This window comes from Pochonia chlamydosporia, chromosome 3, assembly GCF_001653235.2.
Source record: "Pochonia chlamydosporia 170 chromosome 3, whole genome shotgun sequence".
Taxonomy (NCBI): Eukaryota; Fungi; Ascomycota; class Sordariomycetes; order Hypocreales; family Clavicipitaceae; genus Pochonia; species Pochonia chlamydosporia.
This window is the reverse complement of record NC_035792.1, coordinates 1,777,307-1,801,282: the sequence shown is the minus strand read 5'-3', so window position 1 is coordinate 1,801,282 and position 23,976 is coordinate 1,777,307. Positions and strand designations below refer to the sequence as shown.

General features: G+C 49.7%; 8 protein-coding genes across 8 annotated transcripts; 5 read left to right on the top strand and 3 right to left on the bottom strand.

Annotated features, from left to right (window-relative positions):
• Positions 1 to 729: 729 nt before the first annotated feature.
• VFPPC_04430 (nuclear export protein Noc3) lies at positions 730 to 2,733 on the bottom strand (the record flags this gene model as incomplete). Its single annotated transcript, XM_018283787.1, has 1 exon — positions 730 to 2,733. The coding sequence occupies one exon, from the start codon at positions 2,731 to 2,733 to the stop codon at positions 730 to 732; it is 2,004 nt and encodes a 667-aa protein (XP_018145002.1).
• Positions 2,734 to 3,046: 313 nt separating this feature from the next.
• Positions 3,047 to 4,288, top strand: VFPPC_13629 (brix domain-containing protein; the record flags this gene model as incomplete). Its single annotated transcript, XM_018291403.1, has 1 exon — positions 3,047 to 4,288. The coding sequence occupies one exon, from the start codon at positions 3,047 to 3,049 to the stop codon at positions 4,286 to 4,288; it is 1,242 nt and encodes a 413-aa protein (XP_018145001.1).
• Positions 4,289 to 5,358: 1,070 nt separating this feature from the next.
• On the top strand, positions 5,359 to 6,926 carry VFPPC_13628 (dTDP-D-glucose 4,6-dehydratase; the record flags this gene model as incomplete). Its single annotated transcript, XM_018291402.1, has 4 exons — positions 5,359 to 5,491; positions 5,565 to 5,703; positions 5,778 to 6,313; positions 6,382 to 6,926. 4 exons carry the CDS (start codon positions 5,359 to 5,361, stop codon positions 6,924 to 6,926), a joined length of 1,353 nt encoding a protein of 450 aa, XP_018144999.1.
• A 2,215-nt stretch (positions 6,927 to 9,141) lies between these two features.
• Positions 9,142 to 10,614, top strand: VFPPC_04429 (methyltransferase; the record flags this gene model as incomplete). The annotated part of the gene is made up of 2 exons (XM_018283786.1): positions 9,142 to 9,527; positions 9,627 to 10,614. The coding sequence occupies 2 exons, from the start codon at positions 9,142 to 9,144 to the stop codon at positions 10,612 to 10,614; spliced, it is 1,374 nt and encodes a 457-aa protein (XP_018144998.1).
• Positions 10,615 to 11,182: 568 nt separating this feature from the next.
• VFPPC_04428 (vacuolar protein sorting protein DigA) lies at positions 11,183 to 14,210 on the top strand (the record flags this gene model as incomplete). Its single annotated transcript, XM_018283785.1, has 3 exons — positions 11,183 to 11,402; positions 11,481 to 14,076; positions 14,126 to 14,210. The coding sequence occupies 3 exons, from the start codon at positions 11,183 to 11,185 to the stop codon at positions 14,208 to 14,210; spliced, it is 2,901 nt and encodes a 966-aa protein (XP_018144997.1).
• Positions 14,211 to 14,321: 111 nt separating this feature from the next.
• VFPPC_15790 (vacuolar ATP synthase) lies at positions 14,322 to 15,048 on the bottom strand (the record flags this gene model as incomplete). Its single annotated transcript, XM_018293543.1, has 5 exons — positions 14,322 to 14,467; positions 14,543 to 14,727; positions 14,772 to 14,905; positions 14,951 to 14,963; positions 15,011 to 15,048. 5 exons carry the CDS (start codon positions 15,046 to 15,048, stop codon positions 14,322 to 14,324), a joined length of 516 nt encoding a protein of 171 aa, XP_018144996.1.
• A 3,323-nt stretch (positions 15,049 to 18,371) lies between these two features.
• VFPPC_04427 (candidapepsin-4 precursor) lies at positions 18,372 to 19,848 on the top strand (the record flags this gene model as incomplete). The annotated part of the gene is made up of 2 exons (XM_018283784.1): positions 18,372 to 18,572; positions 18,625 to 19,848. 2 exons carry the CDS (start codon positions 18,372 to 18,374, stop codon positions 19,846 to 19,848), a joined length of 1,425 nt encoding a protein of 474 aa, XP_018144995.1.
• A 906-nt stretch (positions 19,849 to 20,754) lies between these two features.
• VFPPC_04426 (binuclear zinc transcription factor) lies at positions 20,755 to 23,649 on the bottom strand (the record flags this gene model as incomplete). Its single annotated transcript, XM_018283783.1, has 6 exons — positions 20,755 to 21,768; positions 21,863 to 22,348; positions 22,407 to 22,709; positions 22,779 to 22,995; positions 23,055 to 23,334; positions 23,430 to 23,649. The coding sequence occupies 6 exons, from the start codon at positions 23,647 to 23,649 to the stop codon at positions 20,755 to 20,757; spliced, it is 2,520 nt and encodes an 839-aa protein (XP_018144994.1).
• Positions 23,650 to 23,976: the final 327 nt, after the last annotated feature.

The window sequence follows — 23,976 nt, the reverse complement described above, 5'->3', positions numbered from 1 at the left end:
GGGGTGGTTACTGGTTGTTCTTGCTAGCATTTTGGCGTTTGTGGTTGGGGTAATATTTTTAATGTATCTTTATTTAATACGCTCGTTACAACAAAAATAAGCGTAAACAGAATAAAGCGAATTTATTGGATTACAACTACCTTAAAGTCTTTGCTTCGTCTATGTGTTCTGCCATGTGTACTAATGCTGAACCTAACTCTATGTAAACTTTAAGTCTAAGATAAGACGAGTCTAACCTAGTAAATACAGTCTGTGGTCCAATGTATCTGAACATATCCAAGTATACACTAATACAGCTCAATATGCCTCAGCACACAACGAGATATGCGATACCTTTCCCTGTTTAAATACTTCTGACCCCCCACTGTATGTTCCCACGACGTCTTGTCGACCACAAAGAGCGGTCACCGTCTTGCAGTTGCCTCAATCACGTAGGCCACTGCAACGCCATTTGCACAAGATGGCGTCATTGCACTAGGAATACGGACGCCAGTGAGTCTTGTGTCGAGCTTAGTTCTGCGTCACCCTTGTCGTAAAGCCGAGGACGAAGATATACGGAAGTACAGATTAACGATTAAGACACGTAACTCTTCATGACATATCTCGGAAATGCAAATCATGGAATAAATATTTTGATCCTTTTTTTAATTAGACTCTAGCGTGCTGTGATATCACGACATCCGCTGGGACAGTCGCTATGCAAAGAAACATCTAAACATCACACCATACCTATCCCGACATTCCCTTTTCCAACATCTTGACGCCTTCTCTAACCTTCGGCGAAAAGTGCCTCCTCAGAAGCTCCCCTTCCCACACAGTAGTAGCAAACGGATTGCTCGCCTCCACCGAATCACTCAACGCATTATACCGTCCATTTCCCTTGCGCTCCTCAGTATTCCACAAACTACTAACTTTCTTGCTATGCGTGTGCGCAACATCGTTCAGCAGAGCAAGAACTGCCTGGCATGACTTCTCTGGAAGTTGTAGAGCAGTAGTCATAAGCTGCTTCGTGAATGCGGCGAGGCGCAGCGGCGGGACTTGGCGGATATTATAGTTTGGCAGAAGGATGCCTGTCAGAGAGCGGAGGAGGAGCACAGTCGTGGTTTGGACATTGATCTTGGATGTGGCGGAGGATGCGGAGAGGCGGGTATTTTCGAGATCAGGTTGGACGGAGAGAGAAAGGAGGGAGCGGAATAGGTGTGTTGTGAAGTATGACAGGTCGAGGTGTAGGTCGTTTCGTGAATTATGTGCATCCTGGCCGGCTAGCAGGGCGTACGCGGTGACGGTACACAGGAGAGCCTCGCGGGTGAGATTCCGAACCGAATCCTCATTTTCTTCGTTATCGGCAACTTCCTCGTCAGCGGGACCCTTTTCGGCGTCTTCATCGCTGTGGCGGATAAGATCTTTGAGAGCTTCTAGCAAGTCGCCGAAGAAGTCTTGATTAATCAGATGTGAGTACTTGGCTAGCCCTTCCAACACCGCACCCATAAGATGAGGTGATCGTTGCTTCAGGATGCGGAAATACGTGGCAAAGACGAGTTTCAAGGTGTCGGATTGCATTCGCTCTCGCTCCTCGTGGCTGACGAGTGCGTCAGCAAGAGACATGTCTTTGTCCAGTAACTTTTGCTCCTTCATTGCCTTTCGTTCCCTCTTTGTTCGAAACTCGCGTTGTTTCTTTTTGGGGTTTGATGTTTGCTGCTGCTCGACTGTGTCTTGGGATGCTTTGCCTGAGAATTCGGAGAGCAGACGGAGGCTGAGGAAGAGGTTGAGTACAGATTCGTGGACGGCGAATTCTTTCGCCTTCATCATCTTGGTGACGAGGGAGACGGCTTCCAGGGTGGGACGGCCTTCTTCGTCATCGCGGAAGAGGGTCTCTAGAGCTTGAATGATCTTGGTGGCATCGTTGTCGAGTTTTCTTCGGCTGAGTTTGCCAACGAGGATGCGCAGGATGTCGGAGCGGAAGTTGAAGTGCGGTACGGTTGTGATCAGGGTGCATGCGCAAGTGACTGCGACGCTGGAGAGACTTTGTCCGCCTCGGATGGGCGTCGTTTCTGATTTGGCGCAGTGTGCGAGCACCTTGATGTATGCTTGGTAGCCTGCTAGGAGGGACTGTTCGAACTGTCGTAGGCCGCGAACTTCTTTGGACAGTTTCTCCTTGGGTGCGTCTTCGGCTTGTGGTCGTATTCTGTAGCCCGGGATGATGTCCTTGTATACCGTCATTTGTGTTATGAGCGCGAGCATGCGAATCGTGGGAATCTTGGATTCACCGATTTTGGCAAGGGTCTTTAGATTGGCGACGTTTTCTTCGGGATTTTCGTTGAGGGCCATAGCTGCTTTGGCTAGCTCTTCTTGTGCTTCCAAAATTTGCTGTGCCTCTGGAATCTCCGACTCCTCCTCCTTCTCGTCCACAGCATCATCGTCTTCTGACCCGACTTCATCATCGCGCCCTTCTAGCCATTCTGTGTCGCTCTCGATAGACTCTGCGTCATCGTCTGGGTCAAGACTTTTGAGAATTTCTAACCGACCGTCCTGAGACTTGACTGGGAGTTTGGTGTTTTCCTTATCGTTCTTCTTTCCTTTCCGCGGCCGAGACTCGTAGTCTTGTTCGAGATTCCAGTTGGATGCATGCTTGAAGAAGTCCTTTTGTGCTCGTTTCGATGTTACTGGCTCGTGCGACTCATCGTCTGAGGAGGCGTGAGTAATTTTCCTCTTTTTATTGCCATTGACGACCATCTTTCTTGGTGTTAGCCGTCCGTTTGGCGGCGAACGCAAGATTTATTGTGTGGTCGTTATTTTTTCTGTCGGATCAAGGGTCCTCTGGTGTCGAATTTCTTGCGAGAGCTCACGATTTGCGACCCAGAAGTTTCGGGTGCCTCCAATCAGATGTGGTGGTTTATGCTCACCGCCAAAATTTTTGGAATTTTCTGCCGGATTTTTTGCAACCTTGCACCCATGCCCCTCCAAGCCAAAATTTCCAGCCCAGCCTCTTTGCTTGCTTGATTTGTTTGCAATTGCACAGCCGAAACAAAAAGAATCAGCGTTTACCATGGGGTTCACAAAACCCCCTGTGCAGGCTCTGAAAGCCGCCAACAAGTTAAAACGCCAAGACCTCTACATACAACACAAAAAGGCATCTGGCAAAGAGCGAAGAGAAGCTCGACATCGTCGCAGAAAGGAAGAAAATAGGGAACCGGAACTCAAGGCCGCGCGATTGGCCAAGAACAAAACCCTCACGTTAGATCAAAAGCGAGTATGGGACGAGGGCGATGATGACAGTCTCGGCGCCCAGGTTGACCTGGAGAAGCTGAGGCGGAGGCAAATGGAGGATGCTGAAGCTGAGGAACAAGCGGCCCTGGATGCGGAAATGAAGGATGCTGAAGATGATGAGGAAAATGACAGCATGTTGGATTCGGAAGATGACGAAGATGACGAAGCGAGACAGGCTGCGCTTGAAAAACAGCGAGAGAAGCGTGCGAAGCGAGACAATAGTATTGCGCCGTCGACTACGAGCACAAATCTCGACTTGACCCCGACGTCATTGGCTCTCAAGTTTCCGTCTTTATTCAGCGATATACCTGCGCCAGATCCCAAGGTTCTGGTTACGACCTCTCTCAACTCTACCATTCACTACGAAGCTCAGCTGCTGGGTGCCATGTTTCCAAACAGCACATATATTCCTCGATCTGCACATCGCCATGGCCACAAGTATTCCCTACGAGAAATTTGCAAGTTTGCAACGAACAGGGACTACACCACAGTTCTTCTCGTTAAAGAAGATCTGAAAAAGCCCACTGGGCTGTCGGTGGTGCATCTTCCCGCCGGCCCGACGTTTCACTTCTCAATATCGAATTGGATTGAAGGCAGGAAGCTTCCAGGTCACGGAAATGCTACAAATCATTATCCGGAACTTCTGTTAAATAATTTCAAGACACCGCTTGGTCTTCTCACCGCCAAGTTATTCCAGACATTGTTCCCACCACGCCCAGAGTTCCAGGGTCGTCAGGTGGTTACGCTTCACAATCAGCGTGACTACATTTTCGTCCGTAGGCATCGTTATGTCTTCCGTGAGAAACGTGCCACGGAGAAGAGCATTGTTGGTGCTGATGGGAAGGAGATGAAGGGAGTTGAGGGCATCCGAGCAGGCTTGCAGGAGCTGGGCCCGCGATTTACGCTTAAGCTGAGAAGAGTTGATAAGGGGATTGGACGTGCTGGGAGCGAGGGCGAGGATGCCACACAATGGGAGTGGAAGGCGAAGATGGAAAAGGATCGCAAGAGGTTCAACTTGTAGGGTGTATATATTTCATGTTTAGCGAATCAATACTTGGGTAAGCCAGTGTGCCTATGTTGGTAATTATTGGATCGATTGTGTTCCTTTGACTGCGGAGACGAGAGTGAGAGGCTGTCTTGCAGCAGTAGACGAAGCAAAAGAAATACAATAGGGGGTTAAAAGTATTTGAACAAGAAAAGGTACCGCATATCGCGTTGTGTGCTGAGGAATATTGAGCTGTGTTAGTGTATACCTGGATATGTCTAAATACCTTTGACCACAAACTGTAGGTCTGTAAATGCCAGTGCATCAACCTTGAAATGCTTTGATCGTTGTAGTTGCCCGTTCTACCTAATTTGGATGACTTCTAGTCATAAAGTACAATTTTGCCAAGTCAATACAGCCGAGGAAAACAGTGGTAGCTCCTCCTTAAAGGTTTTGTAGGATCCGACATGCCTGGATTTCCTTGGATACCTACTTCACTCGAGAGCGTTGAACTAGAGAAAATTTACGGCAATAACCAAAAGGGAAGCAGTAGTGCTAAACGTAGAGCGACATGGCGAAACATTGAAGGGCAAGAAGTCTCCATCCAGAACCATTCAATGTCAACTTCCATTTGATCGCGGATTCACCTGTGCTAACTGCGATGTGGTGCCACGCCACACGACGCCACGCCCATTCGTCAACTGGAAATGTCAAGTCTTTCATTGGAGCGCAAGAAAGTTGGGGCGTTCAAAGTGCCTGACAGCATTGAATGCTTGACTGGAGTGCAACGCAACACTGCGCCGCGCCACCGAAAAGCCTCAAGAGTCAAGACATTTGCGCAACTGCCGTCCATACCATACCATATTTTATCAAGACAACTTTCAACATTACCAAAACATCCGCACTGCTTGCGGATGCGACCAATTGTCCGAGCAGCAGCATCCGACTCATGGCCCTTCGAGAATTCGAATCCAAGCTCTGAGAGTCTTCAATTGCTCGCCAGTCCAGAGTCCAGACGGACACATCTCCGCTCTCGCATCCCACGAAATTGATGTCATGCATGGTGACGCAGTTCTGAGCTTATGAGGTCAGTCGCGACTTCCATCATGACACGACGGCTCTTTAAGAGCTTGCAGCTGGGCGTGTCTCGTAGCGCACGACGACAGACAAAATCCGCATCGTCGTCTTTGCCGTCGTCACCGGATATCGCGCCCGTTGTTTCCAATGGCGTGGGCAATGGTGAGTGCGGTGTTTTCGAGGTCATGGCTGGCATCGAGTGTCCCTCGAATTACTCACAACTTTTCACCCACAGGCAAGGCGGTCAATGGTACGCGCAGGTATCTGCAAGATCTTGATGTATGGAAACAAGCGCCGATACTCAAGGGCACGACGACTTTTGAGCCTCGTCCCGATGTAAGGAACATTATGATAACGGGAGGCGCAGGCTTCATGTGAGTGACTGACCGCACTACACAAAATGACGCGGGCTAGCTGGTAATCTAACAATTCCTTTCTCATTTTCCAGAGCGTCTTGGGTTGTGCGACACTTGACTCTTACGTATCCAGACGCATACAATGTGGTTTCGTTTGACAAACTCGACTACTGCTCGTCCCTCAACAATACGAGAGTTCTCAACGATAAGCGCAATTTCACCTTTTACCATGGTGACCTCACAAATCCAAGTGAAGTATTGGACTGCATGGAGCGATATAAAATCGACACGGTCCTGCACTTTGCCGCTCAGTCTCATGTGGACCTGAGCTTTGGCAACTCATATAGCTTCACTCACGCCAACGTGTACGGGACACATGTGTTGCTGGAGAGCGCCAAGAAGGCTCAGATCAAGCGCTTCATCCATGTCTCCACTGACGAAGTGTATGGTGAGGTAAAGGAGGACGATGATGACTTGGTTGAGTCGAGCATTCTTTCGCCCACAAACCCATACGCGGCGAGCAAAGCGGCGGCGGAAATGCTTGTTCAATCTTACAACAAGAGCTTCAAGCTGCCCACCATAATTGTCCGAAGCAATAATGTGTACGGACCACACCAATACCCAGAGAGTAAGCCGCCCAGCATCCTATGCACGATGTAACCTTTGCTGGTAGACCTTTCACTAATACTTTGACAGAAATTATACCCAAATTCACTTGTCTTTTGAACCGGGGCCGACCTGTTGGTTTGCATGGTGATGGAAGCCCAACCAGACGCTATCTTTATGCTGGTGATGCCGCAGATGCCTTTGACACCATTTTACACAAGGGCCACATTGGCCATATTTACAATGTCGGTTCTTCCGACGAAATATCAAATCTAGATCTTTGCTCCAAACTGTTAGACACAATGGGCATAGACCACTCGACACCAGAGCAGTTCCGCAAATGGATCAAGTACACGCACGACAGGCCGTTCAATGACCGGCGGTATGCGGTAGATGGCACGAAGCTACGACTACTGGGTTGGACTCAAAACACAAGTTTCGAAAAAGGGGTGAAAACAACAGTTGACTGGTATCTCAAATACGGGGAGACTTGGTGGGGAGACATCAGTCATGTTCTTACACCGTTTCCCATGGTTAGCGAAGGCGAAATCGTGCCAGATGTGGAGCATTTGATGAAGGATGATCCTGTTCAACCGGGAGATGAGTGTCTGGTGAATGGGAAACAGGAGAATTAAAGCTTGGGCATTTGTGTCAGTGCCAAATCTAATGGGAGAAGGATGAGCATTTGGCCGTGTGGACAAATGTTACCAAGACCAAGAAATGATACAAGGTATGGTATCATGTCAGTGTCAAACCGAAGAACACTTTGGATATAGAATATCATAGCGATGCGAGAATACGATAGAAACAATCCAGCTATTTTGCAAGTGGTCGCATTGCACACACCTAAGCAGTTTGTCCCACCACGTGACAAAAGCGTTGGTCTTGGGATAAATTGATTCCATCTTGAGCTTCAGCTATGTTATCAGCCTGAAACACTCGTCACCAATTGAGACACCTGATGCACAACAGACCACTGGACACAATACGCCCGTAAATGAAAGGGGAATTACGCTGCAACGCAATACCAGTCTTGGCAAGGCATCAAAGGCATGTTCCGTCTCGCAGTTGTCAAAGCCGAACCAATGAACAAGGATATCCACGCCATGTAGGTCATGAAGCCGATCCCACCAAGGACAATTCATACAAGGATCAAATACAAGGGACGTTGCAGGTCGTAACAAGACCAATAGAACTGAGTTCTATATTCAGAAACGCAATGTAAGCGACGGCGAGTGAGACATGGTGACCAGCCTTATGGCGCTAGGGCGCTTCATGCGGCGGCGTGTTTGACAGAGGCTAATCTGGAGATGGAAATATGGTTGCACGATGTAAATGTGTGAAAGCAGACCTGAGTTGATGTGGCTGGGTTTGTCTGTCTGTGCTCCGTAGGTTGGTGAGGATTTGCCTTGTCAAGGATGCAATTGTTTTAGTCGCTGTGGAGGCATCCAGTTACATTGAGGGTGCCTTGCATTTTGGAGTTTAATCGTCAAGGGTGGGAGGAACAAAGTGTGGATGAATGGTGGCTTCAGCCGGAATATGAATGTGACCATCCAGTTGGGGGATATTTGAATAAATGGACGGTCTCGTCCGGTCTGGTGCGTATCAATGATGTGTTCAATGTTGGAGAGCGAGGTCGGGGCCTCCGAGTGATTCAAGTTGTTGGAGGCGACGGCCGCACTAGATGTTTTGGACTTGACTTCTGAATGATGTGGTGGATTATATATAGCCCAGTTGAGTCCAGCTGCTGACAAGTGTGAATGGTACCTCGACTTGGCGACTTGAATTCTCAGACATTAAATGTACTTGCGCGATCAATTGATGCTAGTTGCAGCCATTGACTCCAGATTCATGGGCTGGAGGTCAAGGTGCAATTGAAGATTGAAGATTGAGTGCATCTGGACCGATTGACGGCCCCCAACACACTCGCGTCGACGATTGTGCAGGAGACGGCCGCAGCACGGGCCGGAATCCATGTCATTTGATGGCCGCCTGCATGTCGACTGTAGTCTGATCCGGCCCTCTAGTGCTGGCAGACTTGGAGACCCGACTGGCTGGTGCAATTCAACTCAAGTCTGGTACTGCGGTACCGGGCCTAGAGCCCCAGGTGCCATTCAACCCACTAACCGCGCACTGGTCACCGGTACTGTCAAGTACCAGCACTTGAGGTCAACTGGTTGACTAGACCATTTGAGCCTGGCACTTTGAGCACTCAATCACTGTTCGCCCCCTGTGGAGCCCTGCAAGCCCCTGGCCACGCCCGCTCCTCCTCCCGCACTTGGCGCTGACGATCGCCCCAGTTCCAGACCAGTTGACCCAACCCATTGATCAAATCAATCTGGTCAAGTCAAGTCCAACATTGGCAAGGCCAACCTCTGGACATGGAGCTTTGACTGACTGGACCGACCGACCGACCCCGTGGGCCGACCTTTTAAATCGAAGAATCTCCCCAGTTTGCTCCATCGATGTCAGTCGGCTAGACTGCGACTGGTCCGGCATGCTTCTTCACTTCACCCGCCGCCGTCACATTTGATCAGATTGACATTTCTCCCGATCTGCCCGCCTTACATGAACATTGCAGCATCTTTTGCAGTAACCTGTGCTTCCCAGCCACAGGAACTTGAAGATCAAACGGTTCCTGCATTTGCCCACCTTGAACATCGGATTGGCATGCGACTCACCCCTCCATGTCCCTCACTACCTGCAACCCTTTGATATGACATAGCTCTGCATCTCCAAGACCTCGCACCGCCTCTGCCCTTGACGGTACCATGCTCATTGGTACAGATTGGCACAGCTGAGGACGTTTGAAATTTCGGCAATCTACCGACGGCCAGGAACCAGCCGATAATGGTCCGGCAACGACATTCGTCACGGCCGTCATCCTTGGCCAAACCGGCCAGCCCTCATCCTCAAACTCCCAAGGCAAATATCACCAATCATGTTGACGCTAAGATACTCCATGATGGCCAACCGAGTACCGACGCTGCTGGGAGTGTCGGGTCCGCGGGTAAAGAGCCCCAAACGACTATGACCAGCGTCAATGCAAAGGATGAAGGAGAGGATGTTGGCTCTGACCACAGTGACACTGATGTACCAGTGGACGCTGATGTCTCGGAACATGGACGCGAGACAATGTCGATATATGCAGGAAGAAACCACCATCGGCCTGCAAGTACTCACACGACGGCAGCGTACATCTTCCACAGCACGTGTAGAGGACCGTACTCTGACAGGTAAGTCAATTTTCCCCCGACTTCAATGTCTTCAGTTCTTGCTTGGGATCGTCAAGTTGGATTATTTACGTACTGCAGCTGACCACCCTCCCATTTTAGAGCCGCATCTACGCGGTCTTTATGGGCACGAGAACTTGACTACCGCGATATTGGTGGTCGTCGCTATTGCAAAGAGTATTATATGCCCAACGACGATGTTGAGCAGCTGCGCTTGACTATTCAACACCAGGTACTCATGCATGCTTTTGATGGTGAACTCACAGTTGCTCCCTTGAGTAACCCCACGCACGTCTTGGACGTGGGAACGGGAACAGGAGAGTGGGCCATCCGATTTGCTGAATTGTTCCCCGGTTGTGAAGTGGTAGGAACAGACATATCTGCAATCCAGGAGACCCAGGGCGTTCCTATGAATGTATTCTACGAAATCGAAGATGCGGAGGAGTGGGACCGACCATCTGACTACTATGACCTGATACATCTGCGCTGCATGGAGGGGGCATTTCGAGACTGGCGGAGTATCTATGAGGATGCCTTTGACGCGCTGAAGCCCGGTGGCTGGATACAGATTGCAGACTACGATGGCAAAGAAGGATGCGTACAGTTCTTTTCCAACTTCTCTGACGACTCGCCTGTTTTTGAGATGATGGCCGACCTCTTTGCCGGAGCTGAAAAGTCTGGCCGAAAACGTGGCATGTTCCACCTCGAGCCGCAATATTTCTACGAGGCGGGGTTTGTGGATGTCCAAGTCTCTGAGCAGGTTCTTAAAATGGACATAAAGGAAGACCCGATGGGTAAGCTCTGGCTCATGTGTTGGCTGGATGGAATGGAAGCTTACTATCTGCGCACACTCGTGGAGCAGATGGGCTGGGATCCCGAGGTTGTCAAGAGCGGGTGCCGTGAGACAGCTCGGGAGATTGCTCAGCGCGCCCAAGACTCAGATTCATCCCGGAATATGGTCCTCAAGATGCGCACAGTAGTTGCGAGAAAGCCATCTGGGGAAGACTCGCCTGTGTCGAGGGACTCGTCCAATGCGAGTACGGTACAAGGAGGTAGCAGTGCTCCTTCAACAGATCTTGACGACATATGAGCCCTTCTGTAGAATGGGAGGGATAGTGCATATGGCTGCCTGAATCGGATTCACTGCACAGGTCAGGCAGCGTAGATTTGTTTGACAATGGCGTTCTGAGCTACTCAAAAATGGGTTGGCATGGATTTCTACCACCAGGACAGGAACCCCTGGGAAGGCGTTGTATCTTGGTACATGGGATGGGCTGTGTAATTCAGTAGATACATATCCTGTAAATTAAATGCATCTAAAATGCCAAATTTGCAGTGTCGGCTTGGTTGTTGTGTCATGCTGTGCGTAGATCACAGCTTGCCATAACGGTGATGTAAGCGATGCAGCTCTCACAAGGCTCCCGCCAAACTGACTACCTGCCAACATTGAATGTCAAGGTGGGTTGAGGTTGGAGTGGGGAGCTTCCATGTCCGTCCGTCCTCTCCAACCACAACCTCAGCTCCGAGGTCCTGGGAGCTTCACTCACCCTGCGTCATCCACCCCAACTCACTCGCGGCAACCTTGCCGCCTACTCTTTGCTCTCTCGCGCGACCAAGACGAACCTCTCGATCCGGTTATGCAGCTGTAAACCGCGGCCATGTCTTTCGATCCCAGCGATGGCTTTGTGGCCGCGGCACCCGCTGGAGATGGCTCAGGCGTGGACGAGCTGCCCATCTTCAACGTGGAACGCGCGCAGATGGCATTCTCCGTGACGGCAGAGTTTGTGGCCGCGCAAATAGCGAACAATGTCATGATTCTGGCTTTGTCGAACGGACGCATCCTGCGAATCGACCTGAAGCGGCCCGAGGACATTGATGGTACGTCATCTCCACAAGCTCTCGTGCTGTTCAGCTCAGCTCTGCTTCCAGCGCGAAACCCAAGCTAATAACCTGTAGATATCGATCTCCCGAAACGAGCATCCGAGATTGGCGTTATTCGACGCATGTTCCTCGACCCCACTGCCTCCCATTTGCTGGTTTGCACTGCCCTCGGCGAAAACTACTATCTTCACACTCAATCTAGACAGCCTCGACCGCTGAGCCAGCTTCGCGGCGTTACAATCGAGAGCGTAGCGTGGAACCCGTCTCATCCCACTGCGTCGACGCGAGAAATCATTCTTGGTGCCTCTGACGGCAATATCTACGAAGCGTTTATTGAAACAGCCAATGAGTTTTACAAACGAGAGGTCAAGCATTTAAAGAACCTGCATAAGCTGCCTGATGGCCCTATTACGGGGCTGTGGGTTGATGATTTGAATGGCAGTCCTGATAGTCGGAGAGTCATCATTGGCACACAGAGTAGGCTGTTTCATTTGGTGGGCAAGATTGGACGAAGTCACGATGGCAGTGGCTCGGTTTATACGAGATTATTCGAATCCGAACAACCTGTGATTCATGAGATTTCCAGAAGCTCATCGCCTGGTCATTCTGCCGTGGTAGTTTCGCCAGACTGCGAAAAGCCGGGACGTGGGGAGGATATACCAGACAGAGCCTATGCGTGGTTATCCGCGCAGGGCGTCTTCCATGGCAAGCTGCTGAACAACCCCAGAGATAGCAGTCTTGGCTCGAAAATATTTGCAGATTCCAAGACGCTGTCGAAAGCGCAAATCATTGCGCCGGAATCTACGGGCCGTGTAAAGCCGACTACAGAGACAGTTGACTCACTACTTCTCACTGAGTGGCATATGCTCAGTCTTGTAGGGAACCGTGTGATTGCGACTAATCGTCTTACCGGCAATATGGTGTCTGAACATGACGTCCTTGCAACCGGTCAGAAGGCTATTGCGTTTACAATGGATATGCAAGAGCGGACTTTTTGGCTTATTACGTCGGATGAGATTTATGAAATTGTGGCACGGGACGAAGAGAGACATATCTGGCAAATAATGATGAAGAATAGGCAATTTGATTCGGCTTTACAGTATGCCCGCACTCAAACTCAGAAGGAGACTGTGGCAGCGGCCTACGGAGACTATCTGGCGAAAAAAGGTCATTGGACTGAGGCGGCTGTTTTATATGGGCGAAGCAACAAACCTTTTGAGGATATTGCGCTTAGCATTATCGACAATAATCAACCGGATGCCTTGAGACAGTTTTTGCTGACGAAGCTGGCCAATACGAAGCAATCAGCGACTATGCAAAGAATGATTGTGGCTAGTTGGCTAGTGGAGGTTTTCATGGCAAAGCTCAACTCGCTTGACGACACCATCATTACGCAAGCCGAGCTGTCAGAAACGTTGAATCCAGCAGAGTCGAAAATGATGCTCGAGTCGGTCAGGAAGGAATATCGCGACTTTGTCAACAGGTACAAGTCCGACCTTGATCGAAAAACAGTCTATGACATTATTAGCAGCCATGGAAGAGAAGGAGAGCTTCTATACTATGCCAATGTGATTGGCGACTACAACTACGTCTTGTCGTACTGGGTGCAGAGAGAGCGCTGGGCAGAGGTCCTGGATGTGCTGAAGAGGCAGACCGACGTCGAGGTGTTTTACCGATACAGCAGCGTTCTCATGACGCATGTTCCGCAAGAAATGGTTGAGATCTTGATGAGACAATCCGAGTTGACGCCTCGCAATCTTATCCCAGCACTGCTCGAGTACAATCGCAATTTTTCAGGAGACCCGAACTCTCAGAATCAGGCAGTTCGGTATCTCAACTATGTCATTTTTCAACTGAATTCCAAGGATGCGGCGATTCACAACACGCTGGTTTCGATCTACGCTTCGCACGCGTCGAAAGACGAATCAGGGCTGCTGTCTTATCTACAAGCCCAGGGAGATGAGCCACGATATGATCCAGATTTTGCGCTACGACTATGCATTCAGCATCACCGAACGCTCTCTTGCGTCCACATCTATACGAGCATGGGCCAGTACCTCCAAGCTGTTGACCTAGCATTGTCGCACAATGAGGTTGAACTTGCGGCAGTCATTGCAGACAGACCAATGTCCAATCCACAACTTCGAAAGAGGCTGTGGTTGGCGGTGGCGCGCAAAGTTATTGCGAAATCGGACGGCATCAAAGCAGCCATTGAGTTTCTGAAGAGATGCGATCTTCTCAAGATTGAAGACTTGATACCCTTCTTTCCCGACTTTGTCGTGATTGACGATTTCAAAGAGGAAATTTGCCAAGCGTTGGAAGACTACTCTCGAAACATTGACAATTTGAAGAAGGAAATGGACGAATCATCACAAACGGCAAGTAATATCAAAATGGACATTGCAGCATTAGACCACCGATACGCCATTGTCGAGCCCGGAGAGAAGTGCTACGTTTGCGGCCTGCCCTTGCTCAGCAGGCAGTTTTTCGTGTTCCCATGCCAGCACTCCTTTCACTCGGATTGCATGGGCAAAAAGGTCCTCGAGTACTCTGGGTACGGAAACTCGATGAAAATCCGACAGCTCCAGACACAGATTCACAAAGGGATGGTGAGCGGAGCGCAGAGGGAAGCGGTGGTTGCTGAGCTGGATGCGTTGGTAGCTTCGGCATGGTACGTTTAACGAGTGTGTTGTGACTGATGTGGTGCTAACTTTGGACAGTATTCTATGCAGCGACTTTGCAATCAAGAGAATAGACGAGCCGTTTATAACTACGGATGATAAACCTGAGGAATGGGCCGTTTGAAGGAGATTTGTATTATATTTGCAGATTAGCGTATACCCGATGTATTATGCCGTGTCTGACAGCTATACTCTTGTCAGATATCTTCCCATGCTCCTTCTTCCCACCGTCGACTTAGTATTTGCACACGGTGACGTCTTCGTTGGACTTTGTGATCATCAGAATCGAGACGATTACGCCGTACAGGCCGAGGACTTCAGCGAAGATGAGGATGAGAACCATTCCTACATATAGACGGGGTTGTTGGGTGCTCGCTCGCACTGTTACCGTTAGTCAAAAACCCAATATCGAAGATTCCACAACAATCTCTTCAATTTCGGAAAGGCACAACATACCACCAGCATCTCCAATAATACCAATCGCAAACCCGGCAGCCAACCCGCACAACCCAACCGCCATCCCAGCACCGAGCTGCAGAAACCCCGTGTGCGCCGGCATTTTCTCCTTGACCGTATTAGACATGATGACTGCAGCGACGAGCCCGTAGATAGATAGGATCTGGGCCATGATTGAACATAGACTGCGTTTATTAGCACTGCACTTTATATGTAAGACGTAACGTACGTGTTCTGCATTAGTCGATCCGGTCGGAGGACGCCGCATGAGAAAATGGCGATAGAGGACTTTGCGGTTCCGTAGGCGGCGCCGAATGTGGTGAATATGATGGCGAATGCGATGCCCATTGCTGCGAAGAAGGACTGAGGATGTTAGTTGGGGATGGGATTGTGGCGGATAATACTGACGGAGTACATGGGGCTAGAAGGATGTTAGTGATGGTTTTTGGGGGAGATGGGATGTCGTACCATCGCTCTATGGAGGCGAAGATTTCTTGTTCGATCATTTTGCCGGTTTTGTTGGTGTTTCGATGGAGATGGTTTGCTATGGATCAGATGCCGAATGCTATAGATCAGATAAGGAGAACAGGATAGTGAGGAAGAAGGGTGAGATGGAGGTTTTGGATGTACAGGAAATGGCTGCCTAAGGGTGCTTTAATCTCGGATTTCTACGTCATGTTCCGGGCATTTTATTACTTTAGCTGCATGACAGGTCTCCTCTGGTTGTAATGTTTGGGGTGACGGTGACAGTTCAGGCAGACGTATTCCGGGTTCGTGGTGGTGTCCACCAATGAGGTGATGAGGCGGGCTTGGCGGCTGAATAGTTATGTAGGCAGACAGATTTGGGGCGACGTATTGGTCGTATGGGATGGGACTGAGAGAGATATGCTGAGATTGTGTCGGCATTTATTTTAGTGTTCTTCCTGGAATGGTGTTTGGTTTGTTGGGGGACGTGGCATGGTGAGTGGTGTTGAGATGTGTAGTTTGGTGATGCGTGTGCATGTGTTTGTTGTTGTAGTTGGTACCTAGGTAGTTGGTATTTGTAGTATGTATGTGCATGATATGAAGAAGAGGTCGCTTTGCTGTTTCGAAACATCACCAACTCGCATGGTATGCAGTATTTGTGCAGTTTGACGTGAACGTATGCCCTCAGCGAGAAGCTCTTCGGATGTGTTTAGCCATAGAGTCCGGGAGCCTAGGGCAAGCCCAGAAAGTTGAATTTGGAACGTTTGCACATTTCTAGTGTCGGTGGCTACATTGATCTGAAATTGTGCTCATTTGGTCCAAATGCTTGAAATACAGCTGGGACCATTTCACATTACGATGATATACGTGCCGCTCGAACCTGCTGAACAATGGGGACGTCGTAACGAACCAACGTTGCAGAAATGCCAACCATGAGCTTAAATTAAATTCTTCAGTCGGTTCAAGTTCCGATACACGCGGAAGATCGAGAGGTCGCGCAATGCTGAAATTCAGAAAAAGTTACCACAACTCACATTGTAAATCTGGCCGTACACGCGTATCGCGGATAACATGAGAAACATACACAAACTCCTCCGTACGCACGTGAGCTTAGATACCCTGCTTGAGAATCTCGTGTGTCAAAGTGTTGAGACGAAATCCGTTAGACCGCAAATCTAATTTAGATCAACCCCTGATACCGACGCGACGTGTCAGAGGGAACAGGGGGGGTGAATCGGTGTTAGCACCAACGGCGATACTCGTTCTGGGACTATGCCTTAGTAGTGGCTTCCTGATTCAGAATATTTATCTTGATATAGAGGGACTAGAGGCCGATTAGGCTGAATGTTGCGGAGAGGCATGAAGAATACTTATTTTGTGTGGAAGAACTGTCCATATGGATTAGCCGTGAGGTTGTCACGGATTAACTTGTTGTCGGATGAACCATGTTCGTCAACACGGGCGATAAATATCACTTACGTAGAATTAATGTGATGTATCATGATGATTTTTTTTAAGGTTGATATGTTGTGCTTCACCTCGTCTCGAACACCTATTCTCGTCTCTTCAAGAAGAAGCTTTTGCAAGCCAGCGATGTTGATCTGCCGCGTGGCGTGCATACATGCGTCCAATCTGCTCGAGGAAGGAGCCACCCACGGTCCCTGCCCATCATGGCATTCATTTAGATTCATGCAAAACGCCGATCGGGACAGATTCGACTTGACACTTTGTCCTTTCATCTTCGACCCTTGTTGAGCCCGAGAATACGCTGTCTTCCGCCCGCCGTGCAGCTGGATTCATCGTGCGCATGACGGGTTGCCCTGTGGAGGTGCCGAGGTGACGAAACTGGAAACATTGGCAATGACATCACATGGTGGTGACTCAGCTGAACCCTGAGTGTGGGCGGTTTTGCTTCACTGGCGATTGTGAAACGTGAATCGCACCAAGCCTTTCGTTGCTTGTCACGCTTCTGACCGCTACAGTCCTCTGGGAGATGGACACACACCTCTCAAGCCTGGGATGAATCCGATTATCAGTGGAGGTACGGAGTTGTTTGTAGCTATTCTTGGCAAGCGCCTCCTCTTCCTTCCGAGCAGCCGATTAGCCGCCAGACACTGACTGTTCTGACAGGCCGTGGTTGACGGATTGCACGACATGACATACTCCACAATCCGTGTGGCAGGCATGAGTTCTCCTCTCTGATGTTGGCTGGACAGTTCTCGGAACCAAACCAAACCCGCCGGAGACATGGTGGTCGCTGCCACGGAACGGCAGTCATGACTCTCACGAAATATTTTTCATTTCTTGGAGCTAGATGATTTTGCCGGCTCAACCATGCGACTCTGCTCACCTCCGTTCGTTCCATCTTCACCTTCTTTTGGTTGCAACGTTTTAGGCCGCGCGTCTCAGAACCCAGGGGTTCCACACTCCTTACCTAGTCCTTACCCCAAGTCCCAACTGCAACCTCTCATACTGCTGCTTGGCAGAGTTCCCCAATAGCCAAGGCGGCTTTGGCCCTGCCGTAACCCCTCTATTGGTCTGGACAATTTTCGTCCTACCAACATGGTGCGAAATTTCATCTGACGAATGCCAAGTATGGCACCTGTGTTGGTCAAGTTTGCGGTTGGCTATGCGGCCTGTGAAGGGCCACTTATTGTATTACAGCCAGTGGAGGACCTTAGTATCCGTTGTGTCTGGCAACCTGTGCTTGAAACGCTATTTGATCTTTAATTCCTGGTAGTTTCCGTGTGTCAATACGTAGAGTATTCTGACTTGCCATATTTGTTTTCTTAACCATCTCTTCATCCACTTCTTCAGCCTACATTTTTTTTTTGTTTTGGCCGTGTTTAGACTTGCTGTGGAATATCGAGTTGCTCCCAAAACGAGCATTCTAAACGCCACCAGGATTACACGTACGACTGATCTCGCCACCAATTGCTCCGACTTAGCCGTCCTTTTCGATAGCTTCTACAATACCTCGGTTCGCTATTCTCCCGCATCCCATAGCCAAATACAAGGTGGCGTCTCAAAAGAAGAGAGTGGTTACGAATCCCGGGGTCCCAGCGGGCCGTCATTGCCGGCCCCAAGGGTGAACACGCTCAACTTAAGCTCTTGCACTGCCGTATGTCGTTGAGGCTCATTATCAACTTGTGATCCGAAAGGGAAACCACTGCTCGGTTGAACGGCAACTTTGCTACATACATCTCGCATAGCCGGCGTCAGAGTTTTGGCAGTGTAAGCGCCGAGTTGTCTTACGACGACTCTTCATACATGCTTGATGATATTTATTTTCGAGATTATCCCACACATTCCACCATTGAGTCTTAAGCATTTCGTCAATGGAGAGTACACACAAGCATTCAGTATGAACTTTGTATCAAAACTCACAACACTCGCCGTTGTTCTACACTTGGCAAGTGGCCTTTCAATACAACCTAGACAAGATGGAGAGCCCCGGGTGGTTGGTTTACAACTCCATCGTTCGGAGATTCGAGATCCTGTAGCAAACGATAGAAACAGGATGCGGAAACGGGCCGGTACTGTCACGGGGACCTTGGATAACCTGGTACGCGACTCTTTGCTGCGCTTGGTTCTCGCTTGTGTTAACAACCTCATAGCAAACATTGTACTTTTTGAATGCGTCCCTGGGCACGCCACCACAAAATGTAAGGCTACATGTCGATACTGGAAGCAGTGACTTGTGGGTAAATACACCGTCATCGCAATTATGCTCTCGCAGAAAGAAACCTTGCGCCGAATCTCTCACATACTCGGCCAACGCCTCGTCAACTTACCAGTATGTGGGAAGCTACTTCAACATCTCGTATGTCGATGGTTCCGGCGCAGCAGGAGATTACGTCACAGACACCATGCGCTTTTCCGGTGTGAACATAACCTCGTTTCAATTCGGAGTCGGTTACGAGAGCACCTCACAGCAGAATGTCTTGGGAATAGGATATCCCAGCAACGAAGTCCAAGTAGTGCGGGCAGGACGCAAGGCATACCAGAACCTACCGGCCAAGATGGCTGCTCAAGGACTGACTGCATCGACCTCTTTCAGTCTGTGGCTGAACGACTTGGATTCCACCACTGGCAACATCCTCTTTGGCGGCATCGACACCAACCGCATAGCCAGCAAATTGGTCAGCGTGCCCATTCAGAAAGTCGGGAACACGTATAACCAGTTCTTCATCACCATGACCAGCCTCGACGTCGGATCCACCAACATTAAAAAGAACATGGCGCTCGCTGTGCTGCTCGACTCCGGCTCCTCACTAACATACCTGCCCGACTCCCTCGTCGAGACCATCTACCAATCAGTCGGGGCCTCATATCAGGAGTCCAGCGGCGCCGCTTTCGTTCGCTGCGACTTGGAGAACCAAAATGCCACCATGACCTTCAACTTCAGTTCCCCAGCATCGATAACCGTGCCCCTCAGAGAAATGATTCTCGACCTATCAGACCCGAATGGCGAACCGCTAACATTCGACGACGGTGTACCAGCTTGTGTATTTGGCATTGCTCCCGCGGGAACATCCTCTAGTGTTTTGGGCGATACTTTCCTGCGAAGTGCCTACGTGGTATACGACACGGACAACAACGAGATTTCCCTGGCCAACGCCAAGTTCAACGTGACAAAGTCCAATATCGTGGAAATCAAGAGCAAGTCGGCCGTGCCATCTGCCACAAAGGCTAGCAATCCTGTCGCCGCAACAGCCGGATTACCTGGAGGAAATGGAAGCGGGACCGGCAACAAGCAGAAGCAGAACAATGCGGCGAGTAGCCGCGTTCCATCGCTAATAACGGCCGTGGCGTGCGTGGGAATTGGGTTTCTTTTGTAGAAATGGGCATTTTCAGCATGATGACACATGGTTTTATTTGATTACACAATATTTTGTTGCATTTGGGCAAAGGGTGCATTGCATGGCGTTTGGTTTGGTCGGACAGACTAGTACGTTCTTTGTACATTGGCTTATGGTTCATGGACATAGACAGATTCAATCGTTAGATGATATACCACGTATTATGTTTACTGCGCAATAATCTCATATAACCTCAAATGTCTCAAGTGCCCGACGTGTCTCATCACGATAAAAATGTCCCAGACAGTTGTCTCACCAATTCTTCATCCAGAGGAACATGGAACGACGACGCTAACGACACTAGTAACACGAGCTGCAGCATTTGCTCTGCCTCGTCCACCTAATTCACCGTCAAAATGACCAGGTATAGAGTGATATGACGGTGACGACACCAAGGGGGGATTATGAAGCTCTGAGTGGTCGTGTGCTGTGTGCGGCTTTAACCCCTTGAAATCATGGAGTATAGATAAATCTGGATGGACGGAGTGTTCGACGCGGTTTATGGGTAGAATTGTTTATTGTGCTGGGCGGTGGTTTTGGCAGTTTGTATGGAGGATAGTCGAGAATTGTTCCTACTTTACTGGCAGTGGGACACAAATATGTGATTCACCAATTATTTTATGGTCATCATTAAAAGATAGTATTGCTCGTCCCGAGATGAGATGTGCAGCTAACCAAGCCACAGGAGTTGGGAATACCATAATGTACAAGACCCTCGGCCGCAAGAGTCTACCCGTTATATACCAACAGTCGCAGTCTATATCTTGCTGAATTTAACCCCCTAAGGGAAAAGCATGCCCTGAAACCACCCACGCGAATAACTAGTCGTATATCTCATAAAGCGCGTCACCACAAGTCTACTTGACATGGTCTCTGGAGTCTGCATCAAGGCCCAGGCATGTCTGTCCGCCATGTCATTGATTCATTCCAGGACTCCCACCCTGTTGACTCATCCACTCCAGCCATGGTGAAAAGTGCCTCTGTTACAGACGACGTAAATAGCGTATCCTGCATGGATTGCATTTGCGCAGCCTGCCACATCTGAGGCGCAATTCGTTCCTGAAACATCCGCAGATCGATTCTGTTCTCCTCTGGCGTGTTGCCCAATCCAGGTGGCGAGGTATGACTGCTCCCTGACAAGGGATCTGAGCCACCAGGTCGATACGCCGGTGATGATGTGGAAGAGTTCGTTCGGTCTGGCAGGACAAAGGACGTGTCACCCATTGGGTTCCGCATGTCGACCCCGGTAGCGCCGCTGTACCCTGAGGCTTGGTCTCCGTACCCTTCCTCCGTCACATTTTCCACGGTTCCGTTCATTAGCCCTACACCATTACCAGGACTGACACTCGGCGACATCCTCTTCCTCTTGTTCTCAGTCCGGTCTCTAGGCCCACCACCGACATTCCGTGTGACGGCACCAAGAACTGGCTGGAAGCAATCCGAGTTGATCAAATTCTTCACTACGGGATCGGACCCTCTCGAGACTAAAGGGGGAGGGCCCTTGTCCATTCTCAAATGTCCCGGTAGAATCTTGCCTTGTGGGTTGTTGAGAGGGAGCCTGCCTGGCAGAACAGGCGTAACCTTGGAGTGTTTTGATATTGAACTCCGAGAAATCAATGGAATATGGGAGTTGCTGGCACCTCCGAAGATTGACCTGTATTTTTCTAAGTTGGGGAACTTGAGAATGGACTTGAGATCGTTTCTTTCAATGTCCAAACAGGCCTGCTGCAGAAAAGCACAAGTGATTTCGTGATTTCGACCGATAGCCTCCATTGCCTGGATTATGATTTCGAGGTTTGATTTGTCTAGTGGTGTAAGGCCTGCTTGGGTATTCTTCTTAGCCAGATATACGTACACAGTTGTTGTGCAGTATAATGATAATGCGCATAGGGGACTTTTCTGTGCAATGTGTTAGCAGTCTATCTGCAGGATAAGGGTACATGCGCCACACTACAAATTGTGACCCAAAGCAAATGGGAGGGCCGAGACTTACAAAGATGGAGGTAGCGTGAGACGAAATTTTGATAATGTTGACAATCTCCTCCGCAGACGTTCTCAGCCGACAAAGACTAGTCTGTATCACATTATCACCCAGGTTATGAAGCTCCGCTTTCTCCAAGGCTGCATGATGAAGAATGATGACGGCGGCATGCAGATTGAGGTTCATATGGATGGCTCCCGGGTCCCTTAAAGCCCTCGGCAGGCGGAACCGAGCAGGAAGAAACATGAAGACGCTTGATAGTTGATTGTCAAGATCGCGATGCCTCTTCCAAAATGGACCCTCCATCATGTCTTCCGGATGATCGGTGGGCTTGGATCGGTGCACGTGTTTGAGAATTACGCGGAAAATCGAGCAAACAACGAGGGTCCCGGCAAAGGAGCTGTAAGAAGAGCCAGAGAATATCTCGTCTAAGAAAGGAGTTACCTCCTCTTTGCCTGCGGCGAACGATTCTTCTGATGCGGGAAGGCGAGTCATTATCTGTGAACTTGTTAGGTTGTGTTGGCAGAGATGCCGCTCGTTACTGGAGATGACTTACATCGTCGGGATTGATCAGTGTGGGCCAGCCAGTTGATATGCTCGCGTGGGAGTCAATAGCAAAGGCACCCCAAAACACTCTCCTCCTTTCTTCCAACTCCTCCCATGTTGAATGCGGACCAAGGGCAGGAGGCAAGTCGTCTCGCGCGCCATCCAGGCGATCCAAGCCCATCATTTGACACAATCTAACAGCTTTCGCGCAGCTTGTGGAAGCCCTAGTGAAGAGCATACATTTGGCCTCGAAAGCGGCAACCAGACACAGAGCCTGAGCATGAGCAATTGTGATGAAATGTTCGCCGTGGTCCTGCAGATGATATTGTTAGCTCAAGAGCATGTAATATTTCTAGATGATCCAAAAGGGACCCAGACTCACCTTCATCTCATCGGCTTCAATGTACTGACGAGCACGCTGGTAAAATACCTGCGAATACTCATCATATTTGGCATGACCGTTTGCTGCCATAGCCCATATGGCATACTGCAGGCTCATGGGTGGTTTCCGCAGGGGACCAGCGTAGAATGATTGATAATATCTCCCGGAGTGAACAATGGGAATGAAGTGATATGGCACGAGGAAAAAGGTGTTGTTGCTGGACGAGTTAGTCACACAAGATCATGGCCGTACGGCAGAGAGGGACAGTCTACATACAGCTCTTCTTGAACATCAAAGGGCGGCAACGTCTCAGAATAACCCAATCCAATGAGAGCGCCATTGCCCATGAAGGTGTCCTCCTGGGGTGCAGAAAAGTCGGAGAATGCGAATGGAGTTGGCTGGGGCTGCTGAGAATCAGGAGCATCCTCTGTTGGAAGAGCGCTGTCAAAGGTGAAGTCTTCTTGAGGGAGGTGTACGTTTGACTGTTGCGAAGTATTGGAGTTGCTACCTTCATCGACACTCTTGTTCACTTCCTTGAGATAACTCTCGACTTGAGCTGGTTGGTATTGTAAGCAGATGACCTTATCTATCTTAATCAAGTGACAACCACGGATGATGAGGGATAGATGTATGGTGGTGTGCTTCACGTACCGAGTCTGGCTTCAATCTCCTTCACATTCCGTCGCTTAAATGTTGGTTTCCTGCGTGACTCTGGATATACACATTCACCGCCAACCTTGCGACAACGAGTACAAGCTGGCTTTGTCCTGTCACACTTGAGCTTCCGTGACCTGCACATAACACAGGCCAGGGGTTCCATGCCCGACGAGGCACCGGATCCGGAGGGATCCGGATGATGTTCGGGTGACATTGCCAGGACGTCGGGATCCGTAATCCGTGATCCGTGGCCGGTGATGTGGGAATGTGGGAATGTGATGCGGGAAAGTAAGGTTGTGTATCCGTCCGTAATGGTGTACGCACCCTCGGAGGTGGGGCCGCCCAGACAATCCCGATGGCCAGCAGATGGGTGAACCAACGTCCAGTTACAGCAGCCGCGCCGTCAGATGTTGAAGCGCACGAGTCTTGAATGTTTTGCGAGCGTCTTGAGGCTCCTGCATCTCTCAAGAGTCACCTCTCCCTTCAGTCAGTCGATGGTCGTTATGTGTTATGTAGCCTCTCCCACATGTGGACTCGACGA